Genomic DNA, 25594 nt, shown 5'->3' with positions numbered 1-25594 from the left:
GTCTGATTCCCATTTTGTCAAAATGGGCATGTGGTTTGCAAGTGGTAGTTCTTATTCTGGGGTTACTGAAATAAACCTTTAATCAGTGCTTAAAAGAAGAATATTTGAATGTTTTTTGCACTTTCAAAGTGACTTTGAAAGTCCTTTGAAAATCTGTCTTGACTACTGTAAATTAGCAGGGATGTAGTATTATTCCCAACTCAATCTCTTTGCACCTAAATGCAGAACACTGTCAAACTTTGCCTGAGAGGATAAAATATTTAAAGACTTCAATGTCATTGAAAAGAGAGAGAGAAAGAGGCAGAAATGACATGTCCTGTTAGAAACTTTCTGGGTCAGAATAAGTGTATTATTTTTAGTCTACTTCCTTCCTCAAATCCGAGACTAAACACTTAGAAAAACATAAAGCACTACAGTTAAGTAAGGTCTGTAATTTCCCACAATTTTTTAGATACAAGTGTGAGTTGCAATACTGGATACTGCTGCTTTCTCCTCTTTTCTTACTTCTTCAGGCCTTGAATGTTTATAGACTCTTTAGAGAAATGCTGGCCAAGGCATCAGCAGTGGTTACCATGGAATCCAATGAACTGTATTTAACCTGAGAAAACACGAGTAATCAGTGAAGCACCACAAACTGATACTGATTTAAGCTCAGTGTAATTGCAGTGATGTCTTCAGTTATATTCATGGTCTTTTCTCTAGCTTTTTTCAAATTAATTCTTGTAAAATCCCCCTTCTGCTGTTATCTTAAAACATGGTCCCAGTTTCAGTGAGTTCTGTTTCGTTTAGCAGATTTGTTAGTTTTGTAGAGCTGTTCATCTGAACCACAGAAGCATAATAAAATATTAGTCTTTCCTTGCTATGACAATAGTTTTGATTTTTTTTTTGTTGTTTTGTTTATACTTGTTCATAAATGTTACTGAGTTAAAGGCAATATAAGATCTAAAAAACTACTTAATATGTGATACAGGGAACAGTTTCTTTTATGATAGTTTTAATTCACACAAATTATGTTGTATATCTTCTACAGGCTTTGGTAACGTAGACCAAAGATGCTTGGAACATCTTTGTGGAGTTTCTGAAACCCTTTTAGAGCTTCTGAGCTTACATTCCAGAAGATTATGAATGTGAGGACCTAGATCTTGTATACTTTGAATATAATTTAAAATGCTGTAGTGAATATAGGAGAAGTTTGGTGGACTCAACACAGTAGTCTTTTTTGCTGCGATGTGAAAAAATTTCCTTAACTTTGTTGACTTGTGTATAATTAAGATAAAGCATGAATTATCAACTGGAAATGAGTGTGAGATTAATAGATTTTATTATAGGACAACATAATGTCACATTATAGGCCTCCATGCAAAGTAATATTCAATAGAGTTTAATGAAGAAGATGTTTTGCAGTAGTTTGGAGAGCAATGTAGTAATCTGAAATACTACATGATTTTCTGGAGGTTAGTGCCTGTTCTAACCTGCAAAAACAAAGCAAAGGATGGATGTACTCTAAATGTCTTCTCATGCCACTTTGCCAACTTATATGCAAAAAGGATACTACTATCTTCCAGTGGCATAGTCAACATCATTGACTGCATCAGGAAACCAAGACAGAAAGTTACTAACTAAACATTTCTCTTAATAAAAATGCGGCAGTTGTTTCTCCCTGAGACAGCTGCTTGGAAAAGAAGTATTGTGTGCCATCGATTTTCCATGATTTCCTTTCAGACTTGAAAGATAGTATTTTTCACTTTTCAACTTGGAAGATGATAATATGCTTTGAAACAGGTATCTAAAATAATTACCTTAATTTAATTAAAACATTAAATCTAAAGTTGAGTCTATGCTGTCTCGATAAGTTTCCAGATATTAAATATGGAGAGAACATTATAATTTATCAGGATGGAACGCTATGAAATTCCTAAAAAGGCAGCATTACTTATTTGTTTAAACAAATATGAAGTGCATCTAATGAGTGAGTTTGACCAAAGAGGAAGAAGGAATGTCTGTGTTATATGGTTTTAATTTTTCAAGTTTTGCAGAGAACTTCAGTCCCAGAAGCTTGAGGAAAGGCTCAGGTCTGAACCCACAGAGTGACGTGAATTTACTCATAAGAAAATGGAAAGTGTAGATCTGTGTTTTGAATTGGAGGATGGACTTCACTGTGTAAACCTCCATTACTGCGGCTTATTGAGTTAGTGTGAGTTGTAGCTCTCTGAATGCAGGCCATGTTTACATACAGACGGATGAATGTATCTTTAGACTGGATCACTAACTTAAAATTGTTGGACAAATAGAGTGGCAAGTGCCATTTTCTCAGCATGTAAAATGGAAATGATATTTTCCATATTAACATCACTAAGAGCTTTGAATGGAACATTGAAGTGCATGGTGTTGTAATACAGTCCCTATTGAGAGTATTTGTTTTGATGGTTGTAATTGATCTGTTGTGCAAATTCTGTAATCTCATTTTAATGTGTGGCAAAACTTCCTTCCACAGAGATACAGAAACAGGAAAGTGCATTTGTGCTGAAAGCAAGATAACATAACAAATATAGCACTGTGCACAGTAGTACAGGAAAGATGTTCTTGTCTGGGCGTGCCATGGCAGGGATTGTGTTTAACGCACGTTTCATCCGTCTGGATTAAATTAATATATCATCTTAGAGGGTTTTTTTGTTACTTTCCACCATTCTTGTCACGTTCTCAATAGCTGTTTTTGCCTACATAGATGTCTCTGGTCATGACTGCTGTATCTTGGGGAAAAAAAAAAAAAAAAAGTTTTTTGCCCAAGAAAAAGGTAGTAGAGCAATTTTTAATGTATGCATTCATTCTGTGTGTTGCCCTTTAAGCACAGGTATCGGTATAATTTGGACAAAATTCTGTACATATTTAAAAAGGGAAGAAAGATCACATTGTGGTAGGGTCAGATAGCTGGAATCTCAATAGATTTAAGCAAATGTTTTTCTTTTCAGTTTAAAAAAAAAAAAGGACAACTGTGCTTCCGTGTGCATTGTTTTGGTTTTGTTTGCTTTTAAACATCCCTACAACGAGGATCAACAACTTAACCTTTACCAGTTCTTCTGCATTAATATACATAAAAGCATGTGGTTTGTTTATTAGCCACATTTTGTCAAGAGGATCTAATTCTGAGGGTGTTAACAGCTTCATTTGGAGTCCTTGTAGTTTCTACCTTAACACTTAGGTATAACTTTCAACCTTTATTTTTGGATAAGGTTTTTGCAATAGCCGCTGCCCAAGATATCTGTAGACCTTACAAACATCAAAAAAGTTTATGTTAAAAATACAATTTTCTTTGTCTTCTGTGGGTGCTTCTGTGATTTCACTGTTCATGTTACTGTAGTGTGTAGGATGTGGATTTTTAGAATCCCTTAGTGAAACAGATTAGGTTATACTATCGTAATTTTTGTAGATGGGGAAATAGGGCATCAAGAAGTTTAGTCATTTAGAAGCATTGTCCAGGCAGTTTGTGTTAAAACACGGACAGGAATGACAGCAATTTAGGTCATTCCCGTGTTACATGCCCTATTTGTATCTCTTGTACCAGTAGTCCTTAGTATTTACATCCTTGTCTGCTGTTCATGGAAGTACTATATTGAAGCCTGTGGTGCTAAAAGGCTGCTTGAGATTTCTATTATGTTTGAGTTTTGAATGGTTTTTAGAGAACATTTGTGATGACTTCGGTTTCTTACTTCTTTGGATGTAATAAAATCTGGGGTCTGTCGCATTTCCTGGGGAACAAATTCTGTACTTTGCAGCTCTATTTTGTGTTTTCATGGTTGCAGCTCTATTTTGTGTTTTCATGGTTATTCTGTATTACTATGTCGAAAATTAATATGTTGTAGAAATGCAAATGATAAGTAAAATTAAGTTTACATGGGGGGGTGCTTATGATCGGCCCTGTGTACTTCTGAATCTTAGTTTATCATGGTGGCCTTCAAGCAGATTTGCAGGGGTTAATATGGGTAGAGCTCTTTCCAACTCAACAAACTGGAAAGCATTTTTTTTCATTGTTACACATTACCATGGAATTCCTCACTTGACTGTGCTAGGTATGATAGAAAAAAACGTTCTACTACTGTATTTGCAGAGACTTGTCTTCATTTGTGACCAGATGAAACTAGTATTTATGAGCCGTATTTGACCAGATGTGGCTTACCTGTACTGGGTAATAAAGGCTCCTACCGGGCAGAGATAAACTATTTCGGTCAGCTATTTTAATGCTCAGAGCTGCACATTGCACCAATGCTGTTTTGAAGCTCTGTACAAGTATGCATATATTACTTCTCATGTGTACACTTTCCTAAATGTATATATAATTTCTGGATAATTGTGTCGTTTTCTCCCTTTCCCAAGATATAATTGACCCAGCTATCCTGCGTCCTGGTAGACTGGATAAAACACTCTATGTGGGTTTGCCACCGCCTGAAGATCGACTTGCCATTCTAAAGACAATCACCAAAGTGAGTATTTGGAAACAAATCATTATCTTGAACCTTAGTGGAATGATTTAATACAAATGAAGGTTCACAGAAGAATTGCAGTATTCTGTCTCATGAAATGTTTTTTAATATAACATAAAAGTAATAAAAATAAACCATCAGCCACATCTGCTGGTAAATTTGCTCTGAGACTGCAAAGGGTTGATAAATCTTGAGTAAGGCAACCTGTTAAGCATAGAAACTGCTGCCTTTATAGTCACAATTTGAAGAGATTTAATTAAAAGATTCCTATCTGTGTGAGTAATGGGCCTAGAAGTGTTTTGTAAGCTTTTTGAGAGGGGGAGGGGGTTTCCACACACTCAGTAATATGATTCACTAGCTCCAGCTGTATTTGCTCAACACTTAATTGTGACACTTGATAATTCCCTTTAGGACTAATGGGAAGCTTGTGATAGAGGTTGTTTATTTTGTTTTTAAAGGTAACTTGAAGCATTTTTTAAAATTTGGGCTTGTATGATTGTCCTGACTTAAAATAAACAACCTCCTTCTTCTGGAAGAAGTGGGTGGTAATGGTCAGTCATTAGACTTTATAAACAGAGTGGAAGGGTTCTCTGATTCTCTGATTACAAGAGTCTACTCTTGTCTACACCTACTCTCTTCTCTCTCTTTTTTTTTTTTAACATACAGTCGTTAAGTCTCACTCTCCCTATTTTTTGCTGGAGAATCTTTGCAGCTATGTAACTGTCTCAAGTTAGTATACCACTAACTTTAATTAGTGGTGTAGGAAAATAATGCAGCAAAGCTTGGTGCAAGACTGTATGGAAGGAGAAAGTGGTATTAAACAAAATAGATTTTTGGGACTCTCATACATACCACTTGTTCACACCCTCACAGCCCCATGTAGTCACCAAGATGCATGCATCCAAGTGGTAGGGACAGAATCACTTGTGCGCAGCATCGATGATGAGTAATTTTGGGTGTTGTGACCTTGCTTCATCTCTTGGCTTCCTCTTGACTGGCAAAATGGCAAACTGTTAGAGAAAAATGTTTTCTAGGTTCCCTTTAAGAATCAAAAATTCAGAATCTTGCTTACTTCAGCAGAAATAGATCTTGGGCGAGGTTGCTGCAAATTGTCTTTGTTCCCTCCTTCTGGATATTTTTAAGGATGTAGTCTGTCTTCCTGTTGGGATAACACCAAGAGGAGTGGCATGTGTGATGTGGTAACATTGTCATCATCCTGTTATCAGAGCACAGGTCTTCTGCTGACAAATCATCTCTGCTTGGGCCTTATCTGATTATGAGCCTCCTTGTTGTGATATAAGCAACACACATTGCTCAGTGTTTAGGAGCTTGATTCCTGTGGATCCTGTCTTTAGGTATTAATGTGTGTTATTTTTGGAATGCCAGACACTTCCATGCATATTTAATTCATACTAGTGTTAATATTTTGGCTACACATCTTTATAGTGAGTGAGGTATTCAGTTTTTATTTGGTTCTTTTTCTCAGCTCTTAATTTAGGCAACATGAAGATGATCAGAGGGCTGGAGTACCTCCCCTACGAAGACAGGTTGAGAAAGTTGGGGTTATTTGGCCTAGAGAAGATAAAGTTCCTGGGAGACCTTAAAGCAGCCCTCTAATACTTAAAGGGGGCCTACAGGAAAGCTGGGAAGGGACTCCTTATCAGTGAGTGTAGTGATAGGACAAGGGGTAACAGTTTTAAGCTGAAAGAGGGGTAGATTTAGGTAAGATATAAGGAAGAAATGCAATGGGATGCTAGGAAAACAGCATAGATGAGATGTAGACTGAAGTATTGTTGTGAAAGAGTTTTGTTTCAGTTAACTTGTACAAATTGGTCATTTTGGAATTGCATATTAATTATGCAAGAGAAGCATGTCTTCACATGTTAAGTTACTAGCGTACTTACATTCCTGCAAGCTGTATCAGCTTCTCTGGTGCTCGTACCCAGAGCAGGCGGATCATTCCACTCATAAAATGCCCAACATATGTTTCTACTCAAAATAGTTGATAAAATGTTTCTTGTTTAGCAGAGGTGTTTCATTGCCTTGCAGTCTTTTACAACAAATATTAAAATACCCTGTATGCAATTGTATGGAGCCTCCTTGTGTCCATGTTAGAGTCTCTTCTCCTTTCAAGGTGTTTCAAAATCAGGCTGTTCCTTTCTGTCTGTTTCTTCCCTTCCAAACTGGTGTTCTGCTCAAGGTTCGTTCAGTATTGCTCCCTTACTCTGCCTAGGCCACCCTCCTCCACCCTCCTCGATTATTCTACTGTCAGTTCAAGGGTTTTAACTTGCCAGTTACTATACTTTTTATTTCTTTCCTGAAGGTATTACAGGTATGTGGTATTTTAGTTCACCTGAAGAAGTCAGAAAAGGAATATACAAATTTGTGCATTTCTGTCAAACAAGTTAAGTTTCATGGCAGAAGTATATTAATCGTTATCAAAAAGTGTCTTTTCATACCTAAACTCAGGTATTGTTTGATACTAGAGACATCTTGAATCTCTATACTACCATGATACTTACTACTTTACCGTTGTCTAAGGGCGACAACATAGGGAGATCTCCTTGCATACAGCATTCGAAATAATTATGTTGGCTAGTTTCAATTATAATTCATAATGTTGCTGAATATTTTTGTTGCTGGAGATGCAAAAATAATTACTTCTGGGGTCTTCGTGGGGAAATCGGTAGTAATATGTACAAGTAGTGTCAAAAAGTGTGTAGTTCGTAAAAACTAATGAAATCCGGAATGAAAAGCTTCTAGGTTTGAAAAATGTATGTTTATCTAGATAGAACATAAAAGATATACAATTAATTAAGTCTTAAAGGTGTTGAGGCAAGACTAAACCTCCATGAGCTATTTGATTTCAATATGTAATAAAACCAGAGGAAGTTTAGCTAAACAATGCTGTTGATGTAACTAGTTACTTAAGCATGTCTGTGTATGGAAGTGTCAGCGCTACTATGCTGTGACAAGCTGGCCATCATTTTGTTAGAGGAAATATAACCTGTAGGTGGGAAGTTGAAATTTAGCATCACTTATTTCATGATTAAATACTTTTAAGCCTGATCATCCTTCTTGCCAGTTTGAGATTAAAAATAATGCTTACATGTGTGGATAATTCAGGGAACTTGTCAGACCCCTTCATCCAGATTTGATGAAATCAATCACTTTGCAGATGGCATGTGTAAAAACAAATTTAAAAAACAAAACAAACAATCAAAAAAACATAATATTTTATCTTCTCTTTTCATCATCTCAATTTATTTAGGACGGCACCCGGCCTCCACTAGATATGGATGTAAACCTTGAAGAAATTGCTTACAGTCAACATTGTGATTGTTATACGTGAGTAGTTTCTAGTTTTGACTTTAATATTGATGTGCAGTGACGCATGATAATTCATCAAGAGGATCTTGTAACTTTGAGGGTTTATAAGTCTTTCCTCTTAAACTATTTTTCATGCTTTAACTTGTGCTTTTTTCCAAGAGCTCAGTAGTAATATATGGACACTAAAAACTTTGTCATCTGGAATAGCCCTTTTCATCTTGCAAATACAGATCAGTAGAGGCTGCTTTTTCATCTTAGCTTTGCTTGTCTTATTTTATAATGCTTGCATAATCTGAGGATAAAAGAGCCCTCTTTAACTTGTTGATCCATGTACAATGACGATGAAAGCAAATAGGTTAAACGACCAGAACTAACTTGCTTTCTCACACAGCTGAAAGCAATGTGTTTGACACAGTAATAATGAGGGCCTATTCCAACTTGTGCTTTGTGAATACCAAGGTATGTTTTTTTTAGGAAAGCTTGTTAGCCATCTCTGCCAGAGTAACTTGCAAAGTAAGCGTTCTACAGTACTTCAGAAAGTTTTAATCTGTTAAATGATTTATTAATAGTTAATGATTTTCTGGAGGTCACAAAAGGTTTGACATGCGGCTTGTCACATATTGCTTTTTATTTTTCGAAACGGAGGCTACTATTAGTAATGATTTTTCAGTTTGTCCATGTTTAGATCTAGGAAAGAGGAGTGTTTGTTCTCTCCTCATCCTCGAGCAGGGGTGTGGGAACTGTTTAAATACAGTAGTATTCCTAGCATCACCAATGAAGCACAGAAAGTGAACTGTGAACATTTTTCTTTGGTTCATCGACTTGCACCAGTCTGAAGGCTCATGAAAAGTTTAACAGCTGGAAACTGCAAACAAATATTTCAAAAGGCTGATCTGACCAGATTTTGTGAATGCCGTTATTTTAGGAGCATGTTGGTTTATCTACGGATCCAGCTTTTGGCGACTGTCTCTCTTGTAATAATGGGTGATGCCATTTGAATCTTTCATAAGACTAATACCAAAACAATCTACTGTGTTTTCACCAAGTGGCACAATATTGATCAACCCCTTGGCATTTTTGATGACACTGGTTGGGTTTTGCCTCTTCCCTTGCTTCTCATTTGCTTGATCTTAATCTGAGGCTAAAACCTGGAGGACTTAACTCCTTCCTAAGGTACACAATAGGTTTGCTGTGCTCTCTCTGTTGGGTAGATAGAAGAATGCAGCTGTGTATAGGAAAGAAAAGGGAAATGTAGCCCGTTGATGCATTTAGATCTGCACCTAAATGATTTTAGATATCTAACTTAAGTCTGTAAGGTATTATAGGTTTTAAAATGGAACTGTTGTGACTACTTGATTTTTCATATTTTTTAATGTAATAATTTATGCTGTGGATTTTTGAGGAGGTTTTTATAATTTCCCTTGCCTTTTGCCAGTCTCTTACAATTATTTGTAGTGTCTTGCCTACCTATATGCTATTACCAAAAAGACGAGATAAATTTATCCTAAAATAAGTTGTTCTGTTTTTATCTGTAGAGGTGCAGACCTTTCTGCTTTAGTACGTGAGGCTTCCATTTGCGCATTGAGACAGGAAATGGCCCTGTGGGATAGTAAAAGCAAGAAAGGTAAGAAAGCTTTACAAAAATCTTAACTGAACAGTAAGAAGATAATGGAGTATAAAGTGTTTAATGTAATGTAACAACTAGCACAGAGGCATGCGTGCTGTGCGTAAGTGATTGATGACTTCCGATCCAAACAAAAAACAAGTCATATTTGTTTCCAGAAAATGTTAAGTACCTTTGAAGTAGATGAAGAGCAGAGTAACAGGGAAAAAAAAGTTAAGCTGGAGGTTTAGCATAAATTGTTTTACTGAAAAAAATTAACCTTGTAACCTTAAAGAAAAGTCAATGTTAAATAGTAGCGCAAAATGATAATTCTTATGCTAAACTGAATTATGTCTTTGCCTAATTTTCACATAATTATTAAAGACTACTTATACTGACCTATTGGCGTATTTGTGTACAGCTGTTACTGTAAACACACTTATCACATACCTTTGGAACACAATTGTGTTGTGTAATTGAATACACGTATCTAGTTGTAATGTCGCTAGGAAAAGCTGAGAGCAATTTTTGATCTTAGGTGTTTAGCTTATCAGTGGCTCTTGCCAGAACTTTAGCAGGGAGTTGTAAGTTGTTTCAAGTACTATTTATTTCTGCCCGTTCCATATCTCTCAGCACTTCTAAGTTGCTTTTTCCCGTTTTTCTTTTTTTTTTTTTTTTTTTTTTGTGCACACAGATAGGAGAACGTAGTTGGAAACTGGAGCCCTTTATATAATGTGTGCATCTTTTTTTTTCCAGAACGTTCTTTCATTTTTTTTACTTAAAAGTCAAAATGTAAAGCTAAGATGGAATTGAGACTTGTCAGCTGGCCTTGGAAAATGTTCGATTTTCATTACTTTTCTGATTTTTGAGAACCACACTGGATTTTTAATAGTTTTGAGTCATTCCTTTTGATCTAATGTGTACTGTCTTACTTGTTTTTAACAACAGTAGGTAAGCAGAGCAGAATATACGTATTTCTTCTTATAAAGGAGCTAGCATTTTAATTTGGGGGGGGGATGGGACTGGTTGCCCATTTTGCTTGCTGTAGATGGAATAAAAAGCTCTTGGTTTTAGATAGGAAAAAATCAGAAATTTGTTTGATTTTTATAATTATTCTGAGTGTAGGAGGTTTGATTCAAAAATGTCACTCGCTTGAATTCAGCCTTTAAATTTACGATTGTAGCCTGACCTACATTATATGTATATATATATTATACATGTATATATAATATATAATTATATGGATCTGTTGGCAGACAGCAAGTCCATAAATTGTGCACAGATTGATCTGCATGTTTGTAGTGGCTGTTTGTTTGGGATGTTGTTGTTTCCTGTATTCTAAGATGTCAGCCCTGGCTGGTATGAAAGCGCTTAAGGTAGTTTGATTTGAAATCCTGTTCATTTATATCTTCAGAAGAGTAGTGTGCATACACAGACTGGATAGTTTCTTCTGCCCGTGTTACCACAGGACTCACGCAACTGATTCCCCTCCCACACGATGTAATGTGGCTGTAGATGAGTGCTACGTGTCCCTTGTCGTTCAGTTCCTTACAAACACTTTGCTGAGATCAGGGCTGATTCTTTCAATTCTGCAGAAACCTCTGTTGCAACCTCCTTATTTCCTTGTGCCTGAGTTCCCCCCCAGTCCCACCGTTCCGGTGTCCCTCCCCCCACTGCACCCCCTCTCAAAAAGCAAGATCTGATCTTTGTTTGATTCTTCTGAATTAAAAGAAGGGAAGCAGGTATCTTCCACTCATGTAGGTCAAAAAGTCTAACTTGGAATTTCTAAGTACGTAGACTTATTTTAAAAAGACTGCACCTGCTGATATACTTTGATATTAACGCATCATTGAAGAGATGATAAATTGTCTTAAAAAATAAGACATTCATACTTAGTTATCCAGACTAAATAGTTTTGTCTTCAGAAATCAAGGCAAATAATGCAAGCAGCAAAGGTGTAGGTTACTGACAGCCAACTTCACGTTAGCAAGCATTGTGCCTAATTTTATAACACAATACGCATGAAGCAGCCTAACCTACTTTTGTTCAGAGGTAAACTATTTTACCTAGCAGTAGGTAAAAGCATACTTACACCTAGCCATAGTTAATACACTTGAATTTGTATCATACCGTTTCACCATGGCTGTTTCTGATAGTCATGTCCTAATTGTCTTCATAGCTGACTAATGCTGTTTCCTCCTCCCCCTTCCCCCCTCCCTGTAGCTGAGACTATATTACATTTCATAATTTGATTTAAAAGAAACTTAAAAACAAAAGTGAAAGCAATATGAAATTCTCATAGCTTTCTTTTAATATTTAATGGACTTTTGATGAGTCATTGTTAAAGCCATTCGGCTTCTGTGAAAGACCCAAGATGAGGTTTTTCTTACTAATAGTAGGTGTTGCCTTGGGCAAATAAATTAAAATACTTACATTCAAGCTTTAAATGCACACGTTTGTTCTTACTGGTATAACTTTATATGGTAGTGGGAACCTTGAATAAAAGCTTCAGAGAACTGAGATAAAATGCAGCAAGGTTGTATATTTAGTTCAATGAACTTTATCAGCATCTTAAACAAATCATCTTTAGTGACCTTTATCTGCTGTGTAGTCTTTTTGCTACTCAGAAGAACTTAGAATAAAATTTTTCTTACCTCATATATCAACTATATTAACAAATATAATTGATATACTGAATATAATGGATTCGTAAGAATTTTTTCATATCTGCACATCCTGTTCACATTACAAAGCTGTTCATAAAGGTAGTGACAGTACATACCCATGAAAGCTAAAAGCGTCTTAATTGAATGCATAAAAAAATGCACCAAATTGACATTTTTATTTACTTCTAGCATATGTGATACATGAGCTTTAGCATTGTAGTAAATCTGTATAGTGGTAGCTTGGGATTCTTAAGTCTAGACTAACATCTCACTTGTAAGAGCAGAGGGATCCATGATTTATTTGAGGTTATGCTTACCTGTTAGCAGACCAAAACCAAAACAAACAACAGCAATAGCTGCATTAGAATCAAAAAAGGGATTTACAAAAACTTACTTAGAGGCAACTAAAAAAAAAAAACAAAAAAAAACCAGCTTACAGTTCTGTGTGACGTCAAACAAGACAATGATATGAAGTGTATTATTTAGGAATTAAGTATCCTGTGGCAGAATTGGGATTATAATGTTTTCTAGTTACTAAATACAATGCTGTAGAGAAGCTTAATATTAAATGTGTATAGATGATAAAGCACAGAAGTAGAAGAATGAGAAGTTTACTTCTAGAAGGGATGAGGGACGTGAATTCTAACTGAAGTTGATGTTGACACTTTGACAATGAAAGTGTCAGTCTGCAGGTAGAAACATTAATAAATAACTTTCTGAAACAAGTGTCCTTTGTTTCAAGGTACAAGGGATAATGGGGATTAAGCACTTGCCTAAGATACAATATATAAGGAGTGCCTGAAGTCACTTGGTTTGTTCAGCCGAGGGAAGAGAGGAGACCTTACAGTGGCCTACAGCTTCCTCGTGAGGGGGAGCAGAAGGGCAAGCACTGATCTCTTCTCTCTAATGACCACTGCTAGGGCCCAAGAGAACAGCATGAAGCTGCGACAGGGGAGGTTCAGGCTGAATATTAGAAAAAGGTTCTTTACTGAGAGGGTGGTCAGGCACTGGAACGAGCTCCCCAGGGAAGTGATCACAGCAATGAGCCTGCCCGGAGTTCAAGAAGCATTAGGCAACGCTTGCAGATGTATGTTCTGGTTTGGGGTGGTCCTGTGTGGATCCACGAGTTGGACTCGATGATCCTTGTGGGTCCCTTCCAACTCAGGATATTCTATGATGGTTTTACCTTGCTAGGCAGCTGAACTCCACCACAACCACTCTCTCACTCCACCTCCTCAGAAGAGGCAGGATATATTAAATGTAACACTTGAGGTGTTCTTTTCCATTCAGATCTCAATTACTCAGATCTCATGCAACTGATTAGTAAATAGGTTTCATAAATGCTGCATTGAAATACATACAAAAAAATCACTTGTCACTTGCCTGCAGTTTTGTCTAGTAACTTTTTACACATTGTTCTTTCAGGAGAAATCAGGATTTCCCATAAACACTTTGAAGAAGCTTTTAGGAAAGTGAAATCTTCAGTATCGAAAAAGGTGAGAATAACTTCAAGTATGTAAGTACGACCATCGCCCTAGAAGGAATACTCTGTATGTTAGAGTGTGGTGAGAACACTGATGGTCGCAATACACTTGCATGCATTCTAGCAATTGACATTACCTCTGTTTCAGCATACTTCTGATATTTTTGCGAAGTTAAGAAATGAAAGTCTCTTTTCACCTGCAGATGATGCATTGTGGTAGATGGATTACCCTGCTGTCAGTTAGCTTTCAGTGTAGTACCTTGAACTTTTAATTGCCATTTCCAGATTAGTTATTCACCTGATCCTCACATCTTATATCTGTGGAATTTTTAGCTGGAAGTCAAGGCCTTTAGACTTTATCACCACCTTTCTTCTCCCAGATGGATATGCACCCAGAGGTGCTCAGCCACTTCTGTTAATGTGCAAAAGACGTCATTCTGAGATAGGAAAAGACTGATAAGAATCAAGATGGTGATCTTTTTCCTGATTTGAATTTGTCAAAGTTCATGCTTTCAAGGTTATCTTATGGCTAATTATTTTAACATCTGAAATGAAATCTGTTCACTAATCTTACTGTAACTGAGAAGGTAATAAATATAGAAATTGTTATTGTTGCAGAGTTTAATAGGTCTTCATGTACAGCCAAGAGCATACTGCAGTCAAAATACTTTAATATATTCACTTTGAACTATAGCCAGAGAGAACAAGGTAACTATTTTAACCTAGTTAGCCTAGCAATAGATGATCGTCTGCTCCTTTTGGCAGACATGGATGAGTGAGTAGATGGCCAATTTGGTAGCTCACCTGGCTACAGCTGTAGCTTCCTTGTGAAGCTGTGTTCTAAGTCTAGCATGGCAACATGAAGTAGAATAACTCCGCCAAAGGCATCTGTTAATTACATAACATTGGCGACTATCAACAGAGAACCTCATTTACAAGGGCAGTAGAATCTTTTTCACCCTTAGTTAGCTTTCTTGGTCAATAATTTAGACTAGAGCTAGTGGCTTATATTTTAATAGTTTCACATATTTAATATGTATGTAAAGTAACTTATAAGTGCTGCATATGTTTAGAGTTGTCTAAAGTGTTTTTTCCCCTCTTATCTTGGCACTGTTAGGATCAAATAATGTATGAAGAATTGCGTCAGTCACTGTGCAGGTGACACATCTGGACAATTCCTAGAAGAGTCTTATTCTACGTGGAGTTTTTTAATATCTGCACCAGATTTCAAGAGACAGGTTGGAAAGAAGCTGTACCACATCTCCCTCAACTTTTTACGCAGCACCTGAAAAAAGTCATTATAATCAACTGCTGTAAACAATCCTTAATTTAACTACTTACAGAATAAAAGATACAATTTCTACTTATCACCATAAAAAAATAAATGCTTTTAGTGCTCAAGATCAAAGGCTATTTTCATACAATATTTGGTGCCCTCAGAAGCACACAGGCTAACCCTTCAATATTTCTACTGCTCTACTAGCAGTTTTCAACTGTTAATGAACTGTTAATGTTCATTAACAGTTGAGAACTGCTATGTTTTCAAGAACAAGGACTCTGGAAGAATTACACAGGGAAAAGAGCTCTGAAAGTACACTGGGAAGGTGTTGCACTGTTTGTTACCATACCATTAATCATGCTGTTTCCAAATACAGTGACACATGATGAACTTCTGATGAGCATCAGAAGTTCTCAGAGCTTCTGCTGTCTTCTTTTCATGTTATCAAAAGAAATTATCCAGAGCTAAGCAAGCTGTCTCAATTATCTACAAGACAGTAAGTCTGTATAGAGCTATACAGGAACCACCTATGTTAACTAAACTTCTTCTGTTCTACCTCCACAACTGTACAGTTTCTTACATTTAAAAATAAAGTTTTTGCTTTACAGGAAAGCTTCAACTTTTTGAAAGCAAGCTGCAAAGCCTTTTAGTACAATAACTTACTCAATTCACTTGACCATTTGAAAGAGTTGACCAATGGAAAAAAACAAATCCATCTGGAGCCATATGAAAACAGTATATGCTACCTCAAGTATCTAGCTTGAAAGTGCAAGCAGTTCTGCATTTAGGTAGAATTATAGCCTTTTTTTAAACCTGTGGCATACATTGCTTTCAAACAAAAAATACATTACATATAAAAACTTGATCATGAACAGAAGAGAAGTCTTTGATGCAACTTCAGTGATACAATTTAAGAAATATTTGGCATCCTTTCTTGGAAAAATGCATGGCAAGACAGACACTTTTACAATTGAAAATAGCCATAGGAATGTTTTCTCCTTTATGGATATAAAGAGGAAAATCCTGTAGCAGACTTAAGTATAACTGTAGCTGATGAGCTTATGAATGAGTCAGGTCCTCAAGCCCTGACATATCCACCAAGAATTTTCTCATTCTTTCCTCTTACAACGTTATTATTTCTGTATATATGTGGAACAAGTAAGCAGGGTGGGAACAAGACCAAGGAGGTAATACTGTTCAAGCAGTAGTAATATTACTATTCAAGTAGTAATAACAGTATAGCCTTGTCAAAACGTATCTTAATATTAAGAAGAATGATCACAAGACACCGTGAAAATGTGACACTGGGAAAGCAACTGGGGTGCAGGAAGGTTTGAAGTTACCAAAAAAGTTGAAAGATTGAAAGAGATGAGCTATCCGTATCCTGTGTGCTTACCTTGTCTGGGCTATGCTTGTCAAGGAGCAGGAGAGCAGGCAACTGAACTCTTGACTGTTCACAAGAAAGTTCACCACCCACATGACTACTTGTAGGAAATTCTGCTTAGGCTACAATACTCATCAGAAAAAAAACTAGATAAGCAATAAAATGCAAGATTACTTGTGCCTGTACATAGAGAACAGGCATTCATACAATACAGAGACCACTACCTTGTTCTGCATATAGTATTTCTTTACTAGCAGATGGAGCTGGAGGTCTCCCTCTAGTCATCTTGATCTTGTCCCAACAGAAACAAAATGTTCATCTTGTCATTCTTCTCTCACGTCTCCGGAGGCTAGTCACATATCTAAATCACAGTAATGATTATGTAGCAGGGCATGTTAGGTGGTAACTTAAGCATAGATGGCATCAAGAGACAGTCCAGGGAACTGTCAACACAATTCACTGCCTTTGGTTTTGGCTCAATAGGAAACATTTTCAACAGTTCTGTCCTTCCTTACATTGCAGGCTCAATTATGAAATAGAGGATTTGATAGAGCATTGCATACATAGAGCTGCATTGCAGATTGCAATACCTAGGACATATCTGCAATGCTTAGGCACACGTACTTATCGGATTGCTTCTGTTTGTAGACAGTCCCAGGAAAAGTCTTGGTAGACCTAGAAGGGGCTCCATGCTTTGCAGTGTGCAAGGTTAAAAACAAAAGCACTTGCTTTGCCTTAGTTCTTTCAAGACTCTTTCAAAAAATTTACAAACAAGTGCACTTTCTAAAAGCTGCCTTGGACCACTTACCAGGCAAGTTCACTACCTGAAGTGAACTTTTCTTCTCTTCATCCAATAGGATGAGTGTGGTAGAGCCTGCAAGTTACCTAGAAAAGATCAATTTTCCAGTATTTGGAGATTTTTATTTTTACATGTGTCATGTGCTTGACAACTACATAGGAAGAAACCTTAATATAGATACAGAACCAAAAGTCTTAACTACTTTTCAACTGATACTGGTTCTAAGTAATAAGACTTGCCTTGGATCTGAAAGTAGAGCTGCACAGCCAGAAAGGTGCAGCCATTTAATCCATGATAATTGGCTACTGTTCTGGAACAGACAGGTTCAACAACAAAACAAGAAAGCCAGAGGCAAAGATTGTTGTGAAAGGGGAATACATCCACACCTGTCCTGTGGGAAAACTCATGCCAAGTATCATCAGACTCCAGGATGCACTACTTACTCCACTTAAGCAACTTCGAGTAATTTGGGGGGGGGGGATGTTAAAAGCTATGAAGTGCTTAAATGTGTTTGTCTGACAAGCTAGTAAGATGCTTTAGTTACACAGGAAGGAATAAACCCCAACAACCATGTTGAAAAAGGGTGAAGTTAGCCAGTTCCATCTGAATATAGTTTAAAAGACTGCCAAGGTCCTTAGTGCTCTTTAGGTTGAGTTTGGTCTTCGCTTTGTGGTTAGTCAGAGCTTCCTCCAACTTTCAGGTTGCTTCTAGCAAAATCCCTGCTAATGAAGTCAGATGCAGACACGTCTTATGCAATGCATGGGAGTTAAGTTATCTTAAGTGGTGGTTACCAATGCTTGCAAAAATCAGATGACAGTTTAGATCCAAACACAAGTCTTACCGGCCCAGATTAAACTAGTCCAATACACATTCTCCAAATGGTAGCCAGTAGCAGATGTTTCAAGAAAGCCTACAGCAAGCATAGGCATTTCCCTCAGAATTCCCTGCTATTCTGCACCTTTTAAAGTTAAAGTGTTTATAATCAGAATTGGAAGTAGGTAACTAAGCCTAAGGATGGAAGTTCACATCTGATCTGTCTTCCTAGATAAATATTTGAGATAGTTAACTTCTCCACATTATCTTTTAACTGCAAAACATTTTGGAGAGACTTTACATACTTCATTCAGCTATGGTGAGCCATCAACACTGAAGAGATTTAGTACCACCATTCATTTCCTAAGTTGAGGGCTTAAAAAGTTTTGCAATTTAAACCTATTCAAGTCTTCAAAGTCAATTTTCTTCTGAGTAGAAAGAAGAGGCAGCAATTCTTCAGATCATTCCACACCACCACTCATTAGGACAGGCCTTCTAGCAACTGCTTTAGTAATATAGCAGTATCTAAAACTTCAGTCCTTCAGCATTAGGGGACCAGTTAAAAAAACACCCAGTGTTACTTGAATCTTTGCTTTTTAATTACATGTAAAAATACTGGATAAAGTATATTGTGACATTACACTGTACCCTGAGCAATACGCTGACTAGCTACCATATCATTGGCATCACAATGAAGTTGCTTTGTAAGTGGCTGGCATACTTTCATACCATTTCTATTACTTAACCACAGATAAGGGCTCTGCCTTAAAAAAAAAAGAAATCTATTAGAAAACAAGACCACAGTCAGTTGAGGGTCCAGATGTAAATGCGTTCTTCTTAGGTACTCAGCTTCTTTCGAAAATAAAAATGCAGATGTTAGAGACATCTAAAAATTAAGTTACTTACAGCAGACCAGTATGGACAAGAGCCTGATACTTTCACCTTCATCGGGTTCCGTCTTTTAAATAAGTGAAGATGGATATCATAGAAACACCATTTGAAATTTAAGAGTGACTTGTATCCATCTTTCACAGCTTAAAGCTATCACCAACGCGTTATATGATAGAAGACAAATACACTGTGCTGAGGTATGTAGAGATTCTTCTGTGCTCAGTAAGTCTATCCATTTTCTGTTCCCACTTCAAGAACTTCTTAAGCAGGAAATTCAATAGCATCACCTCTGCTCTCACCACATTTTAATATGCATGAAAACCAGTATTTATGTAGGGTACTGTCGATTTAAAAATCAAGAACATTTAGCAACACCTTTCTGTGTACACAAGTGACTAATATACCTAAAGGGTTGAGTTGCCGGTGGCTGTAGCTAGCATTGTTTGCCAGAACAGTATCTGCTTCAACCGATTCAGTTTTCCATACAAGCCAAGTTTCCAAACAAGTGTCAATATTAGCATTTAAAACCACAGTAACAGCAGAAACAACTAGGTTCTACCTAGTCATTTTACTCCACAGATGAGAAAAACACCAAAACATAGAACTGAGATTTTTCCATGTTGCAAAAATCTTGCTCAGTTACGTTGTAGCTTACACAACAAGATGCCAAATGCTGCCTGCTCAAGCTACATGCCAACACAAGCCGTGTAAGGAGTAGATGGAGACCCTCAAAGTTAGTGATACCATCAAATTCCTCAACTTTTCACAGGGATATCACAAGCCACCTATATCATACCGGTTTCATATAAGTGATAGAATGCTCCTTTGAGGTACTTCCTGTAGGACAGGTAGCACTTTCAAGTAATACTTCAAATGGCATTACATATTTAAACAAAAGGGACTTTACATTTGTGTGAATTTAGTTCTACCCATAAATCAGGAAACAAGTTCAACAGAAGATTTAAGTTAACAAATCATGTTAGTTTAGAATTAACAGGTAAGTACAGCATCTTAATACTACAGTCAGCTAAACAGCGTGGTGTGGGCAGTGTGCTACACTGGGAACCTTTAAAATATTGAGAGCCAAACAGGTATTTTGTACAGACTGAACACCTGACGGAGTAAATCCTTTAACAAAGTAATTTAGCATTAAGCATATAACACTGATCTTTAGGCAAACACACATACATTTAACCAATGAATCTGAGGACTGCTAGGAATGTTATAGCTGGTAATAGTCTGCTACAAAATCTTTAAGAATGCATTGCTCTGTTGCTGTAGATCTTAATTCAGGACACTAGTCAACATCTTTAGCAAGAGACCTTATACCAGTCACTTTAAAGCAAGCAGACATTTCAAAGGTTCTTGTTTGCCAGAACTTTAATCTTGTTTCACTTCACCCTTTAATTGCCTCTTCATGCGTGAATATGGGCTGATTGTGTCATCCATCACAAAGTCATAGAGCACTTTTATCCACGAGTTATACTGTGGCAGGTTGTCATAGTATTCAGCCGCTATCTTCTTCACCTGAAGAGAAACACAAGGTTCATTTACTATTTATATTAGTACCAGTCATGACAACTTTACCATCTCAAACCTGTATCTTAATGCAGATAGACTAAAAGTTTTATTCTAGATGTTAGATTCTAGAAGAAAAGCTCTTAGTGCCACCACGTGAAAGTTTTTTTGGTGGTTAATCACCTCCTTCATGCGAGGCTTGCACACTGTGAAGGTTAAGCAGGACAAACTAGCCTAGCACTGACATCCATTCACTGTGCTACCTAAGGAACAATGCAGCTCACCAACTCCAAGCAAGCAAGCAGTTGGATTGCTAGTTGAGGTGAGGGACTCAATTCAGAGCTGACATGTGTATATATATACACACACAAACACGCAGACAAGTATCACTAAAAAAGACTTACTAAAAAAGACTTTGCAAAGTTGTGAGGAGTTCACAGCCATTTTCAGTATGTAGTTTCACACCTCAGCACTCAGAAACAACTTGTTCCTTGGAAGAACATCTTGTTTCTATAGTCATTCTTCAATGCCTGTCCTTCTAAAGCTTTTTACTCCTAGATGTAGATTTTTTTTTAAACAGTATGCTTTTTTAAACTAAGGCTACTGGAGTTTATCAGAAATCCTTAATGATTACCTACAGCCAACCATCTAACACCTTTAAAACCTGAACAGAACAAGACTGAGCTTTCACTAAATTTCAGTTTCAGACAGGAGATTACTATCAATCCCTATAAACAAACAAAATTAATACATTTACATGCTTGGTTCAGAACTGAAGATGCTTTTGATCCATCATCACATGATCAAACAGGTCATCTAACCAGTAAGCTTCAATTCAACAGTAGCTGTTTTTAGTTCACCAGTACCCCCATTAATTCAGCAATTTTCAGCTCACAGCATAGCAGAGTCCAGTCCAGTGAAATTAGCTACACTGTTTAAAGACTGTTTTCTCATCAAACCTGTGGATTAACAGTCCTGTAGCAGAGAGAAGTTTTTACCTCTGCAATGAAATGCTTGAAAAAAAAATAATTCCATATTCAGAACTCCAGTATTGGTGCATGAAGTGAAACTTGGTTTACCAGCAGAGATCTACACATCAATGGTGAGTTAGGTGAGCTCACACAACTTAAGCTATATTTGGAAGATTAAGTCCATGAATAGTTTAAAAAAATGTAATTTCTCTTTAAAAAGAACTAACAGACTCCACTTAAGGCACAGTCTTACCAGGCCTTACTTACCAACCACAAGGACAAAGCTACAAGACCAACACTACAGCTTCTGTCAAACTACAAATTTAGTGTGACAAAAAACACATTTCATTGAATATTACCTTTAGGTGTAGCCCTGGACACCTGTGTTCTCATTGAGAAACAAAGAAAGAATTAAGCTCCCACTTAAAAGAAAGTGACAAAGACTGAAATGAGAGAACCAATTCAAAAATTTACATCTGCTACTTATGCAAATGTCACAGATCTTCGTTTTGAAGCCTTGCCATTGTACAGGTGATACTTATTTAGGGTTCAAAGGTTCTCACTAGAGAAAGACTGAGCTGCTCCAGAACAGAAAGCTATTAAACATTTGTCATCAATACAAACACCAGCCATTCCTCAAACCATATCTCTTTCCCCCACCAGAGAACATCACTGATAAGGGACTGAAGGATAAGCACGCATTACAATGTTTTACTTAGTATTTCAAAAACAGAGCTGACAAAACTCTGAAGGTGCCTGAAACTTAACTAGTTTTCTGCATACTTCCAAACTGAAGAAGAATACTGAAGGCCGAAGGCTGTCCGTAACAGAGGCCTAAAGTTAGTACAAAGCATAAAGCCAAGACAGCAAGACACGCATTTCCTCTCCTTTTACGGAAGGGGTTAGAACAGACAGCACATGAGAAGCTTGTTTGGGACCTCTCCCTGTCAATCTACTCTCATTTTTTGTTTTAGAGAAACAATTGCCATATTCCATTCTAACTTCAGAGGGCTTTTCTAACTTCCTTTCTTCTAACTATCTATGCTCTATCTGATTTTCAAATTAGAGTAGGGCTCATTTGAAGAAAAAGAACGGCCTGGGAAGTAAACTTACCAGTGGGAGGCTCTTGCCAGGAATATTGGGGAAGTCGTGGTGCTCATTGTGATAGCCGACATTAAAAGTGAGCATATTAAGTGGCCCATAATAGGAGTAAGTCTCATGGCCCTTCAGAAACATGTAATGTTCAGCTATGAAGTGTCCTGAAATCGGGTGCAAGCCAAGTCCAAGTACTGAACCAGCAAGCATGTAAAAAATGGATTTGACTCCCCATAAATAATATATCATGACATCGAAGGAAAGCTGAGCCAACAAGTTGATGATTTCAAGTCGAGTAATTGGTTTGGGATTGATGCAGAGGGGTCTAATGGCATAGAAGAACGGCTGAAGAACAATCCATATGAACTTCCTGAAACGGGTACAGAAAAACCAGCCCTCAAAGTTGGTAGGGATGTCCACATCAATTCCATCGCCTCCTAAGTAACGATGATGATCCATGTGGTATCTCTTGAAGGATATTGAATACGGGAGACCAAGAGGGAGGTTGGCAAATATTCCAAACCATCGGTTCCACATTGCTTTGCTATTGCCAAAGGCACTATTGTGAGAGATCTCATGAATTGCCAGAGTCATGGAGTGGCTAATACAGCTCCCGAAAATATATGCCCAGAAGACTACCCATTTCCAGTCCAAGTCTTTAACTAGGTAAAACGCAGTCAGCTGCGCAAGAACCATCAGCACAACCACCCAGATCAAGTTGTAGTCTGGCTTCATCAACGCTTTTATCTCAGGATGCTTAGCTATATGGGAGAGAATTCGATAAAAAAATATTTAGAAGCTCTTATCACAGCATGCTGCCCTAATTAGATGGCACAAGCATATATAATCATTCCTCTCCCTCCTCCTAATTAAGATTTATCCGCAAAGGAAACAGGGAGGCCCCACCATTCCATGTGGCACATTTATAGCTACCACGAACTTTCAGAATTAAGCTTAGAATCAAGTAATTTCACCCTTTTTCCGCTGCCCAGCGGCCAGCCACCTCCGCGACGAGCACCCGTGTCACCCCCAACGGATGCGGGAAGGAAATGACTTCGCGCCGGCGGCCCACGAACACTCCAGAAGCGCTGAGGGAAGCCCGGCTCCTCCGGCCTGAGGACGTGGCCGTGACAGACGCCGCGCGGCTCCCTCCCTCCCTCCCTCCCTCCCTCCCTCCCTCCCTTCCTAGCGGGCCGCGGGCGCCCCCCGGGAGCTCGGCTCGCAGCCGCGGGCCCGGCTCCTCCCGCCCCTTCTCCTTCTCCTTCTCCTCCTCACCCCGACGAGCCGGGGCCGGCTCCGGGCTCCACGCGGGCGGCCAGCGCCGCTCCCCTCACGCGGAGCCGACCCCGGCCCCGCCGCCAGCAGCCCCGAGGGGCGAGGCGCGGCCCCGCCGCCGCCGCGGCTCCTTCCCTTCCCTTCCCCTCCCTCCTCCCCCGCGGGGCTGGCAGCCATTTTGCGGGGATCCCCCCCTCGCCACGCAGCCGGCGCCGAGGAGCGCCGCCGCCACCGCCACCGCCGCCGCCTTCCCCTTCCCTCCTCACCCAGGATCTCCTTGCGGCGGTCGGCGTGCGGCTGGTCCGTGTACACCCACTCAAAGTCCTCCCTGGCCACCGTGTTCCCCATGCCTGCCGCCCTCACGCCCTGCCCGCCCGGCTGCGGGCGCCCCCCGGCGCGGCCCTTTATAAGGCCGAGGCGGCGGCGGCCCGCCCTGCTCGGTGCCGATTGGCGGCGGCTGCTGCCGGCCGGGCCGGGCCGGGCCGGGCGGAGCCGCCCTGAGGGCCGGTGGTGCGGGGGGGGGGAGGCGGCACACGGACGGTGCTCGGCCCCCGCTTCCGCCGCAGGGGCAGGGAGGCCGCCGGGGGTCTGTCAGGCCGGAGGAGCGAGGCACGGGGCGCGGCCGGGTTGAGACGCGGGGGAGGAGTTGGCGTTTCAGACTAGTAACGTCGTCGTCCGCGGTGTTGATTTTTAATGATTAATTACGCGGAGAATTGGAGGCGATTCTTGGCTTGTAATTCTAGCGCCGCTTTTGGGAGCCCTCCAGCGCCGCGGCGGTACGGAAACCGAATCGCCTTCGTTCCCGGTCGCGTAATTCAAAATGGTAGGAACGCCAGAAAGGCACTGACCGAGTCCCACGCGCTTGGTTTTCCCCTAGCCCGCTCCCCCGGCCTTGTTTCCCCTGCTCCTCCGCCCCTCAGCACCGGCTTTCCAGCAGGGCAGGAGGCACAGATGGATGTGTTGCAGCAGCTCTGAAGCTGGCGGGTGTCTGAGGCACAGCAGGATGGTTTCCGTGCCGGAGTGCTGCCTTTCCTTTTGGTTAGACGCTGATCTGATCCCACTGTCCCACCCGCCTGCTAGCTTCAGTTAAACCTGTACGGCTTCAACTATCTGTGAGATTTCTGTCCCCTCCAATTGTTCAGCCAATGTGTCCAAAAGTCATTAGGCATACATGGGTAGACAATAAAGTCCCATATGACTCATTTTCTTAGGAAGCAAGACTGAAAATAGGAAAAGCATGTTACAGCAATACGTAGTGGTTCCTGAAAAAATACTTTCTCTTTTCCAAAGGTAAGCCATGTGTGGCTGTAAGGACTAGCTGTCTCTGGCCAAAATACCATTTTCTGTAAGGTGCCTAAAGGTATCTAATTACCATTCAAAATGCCTGCACCAAGGTCTTTTTTATTCACATATTGTGAAGATAACTAATTGGAAGGGTGGGGAGCTGAGAAGATTGCTTATCTTCTTGCAGATAAGCAATAGCACAAAAGGGAACGGCCTCAAGTTCCACCAGGGGAGGTTGGAAATGAGGAGACATTTCTTCTCAGAAAGAGCAGTCAGGCACTGGGACGGGTTGCCCAGGGAGGTGGTGGAGTCACCGTCCCTGGGGGTGTTCAAGGAGAGGTTGGACGTGGTGCTTAGGGACATGGCTTAGTGGGTGACATTGGTGGTAGGGGTATGGCTGGACCAGATGATCTTGGAGGTCTTTTCCAGCCTTAATGATTCTATATTTTAGGAACTTCATTGACAAACTGTTCCGTAAGAACTAAACTCAATGTAATCTGCACCTGCTTCTATTTTTCTTATTACACTTACTGTGAGCAGTTCGACTACAAAGATTACTTTATGTAGAAGTTAAATGACTATTGCTTGGAATTTTAGTTGTCCATAAATCCATTGGTATTAAAATAATCAATAGAAGTGATAAAAACAACAGAAAAAGTTATTACAACGAAAGTAAGACCTTATCTGTTAATGTCATGAATATCTCAAGGCTCATGTTGACTCAC

At 39.2% G+C, this 25594-nt stretch overlaps 2 protein-coding genes across 4 annotated transcripts in view; one reads left to right on the top strand and one right to left on the bottom strand.

Moving 5' to 3' along the window:
• Positions 1 to 14968, top strand: part of NVL (nuclear VCP like) — a 41079-nt gene extending 26111 nt beyond the window's left edge. For both annotated transcript variants that reach the window (XM_066993694.1, XM_013173946.3), the window contains exons 19-23: positions 4372 to 4478; positions 7750 to 7826; positions 9344 to 9432; positions 13503 to 13573; positions 14678 to 14968. In XM_066993694.1, coding sequence (XP_066849795.1) covers positions 4372 to 4478; positions 7750 to 7826; positions 9344 to 9432; positions 13503 to 13573; positions 14678 to 14722 — 389 coding nt within the window. In that variant the 3' untranslated portion in view covers positions 14723 to 14968. The remainder of the gene's footprint in view (positions 1 to 4371; positions 4479 to 7749; positions 7827 to 9343; positions 9433 to 13502; positions 13574 to 14677) is intronic.
• Positions 14969 to 16323: 1355 nt separating this feature from the next.
• On the bottom strand, positions 16324 to 24011 carry DEGS1 (delta 4-desaturase, sphingolipid 1). 2 transcript variants are annotated; one of them, XM_048057710.2, is made up of 3 exons: positions 23852 to 24011; positions 22329 to 23071; positions 16324 to 20253 (listed from the first exon to the last, which is right to left on the bottom strand). In XM_048057710.2, exons 1-3 carry the CDS (start codon positions 23931 to 23933, stop codon positions 20107 to 20109), a joined length of 972 nt encoding a protein of 323 aa, XP_047913667.1. In that variant the 5' UTR covers positions 23934 to 24011; the 3' UTR covers positions 16324 to 20106. The 2 variants fall into 2 exon arrangements, with proteins under 2 accessions (XP_047913667.1, XP_066849801.1); XM_066993700.1 differs by lacking the exon at positions 23852 to 24011 and adding an exon at positions 23285 to 23403.
• Positions 24012 to 25594: the final 1583 nt, after the last annotated feature.

This window comes from Anser cygnoides, chromosome 3 (genome assembly GCF_040182565.1).
Source record: "Anser cygnoides isolate HZ-2024a breed goose chromosome 3, Taihu_goose_T2T_genome, whole genome shotgun sequence".
NCBI classification, from domain to species: Eukaryota; Metazoa; Chordata; class Aves; order Anseriformes; family Anatidae; genus Anser; species Anser cygnoides.
The sequence above is the reverse complement of the archived record's forward strand: the minus strand, read 5'-3'. Positions and strand labels throughout refer to the sequence as shown.

Coding starts and splice junctions, on each gene's coding strand:
- DEGS1 (XM_048057710.2), bottom strand. CDS start 23,933: ATGGGGAACACGGTGGCCAGGGAGGACTTTGAGTGGGTGTACACGGAC. Junction 23,072..23,851: donor CCGCCGCAAGGAGATCCTGG/GTGAGGAGGGAA, acceptor TCTCCCATATAG/CTAAGCATCCTGAGATAAAA. Junction 20,254..22,328: donor CTGGCAAGAGCCTCCCACTG/GTAAGTTTACTT, acceptor GTTTCTCTTCAG/GTGAAGAAGATAGCGGCTGA.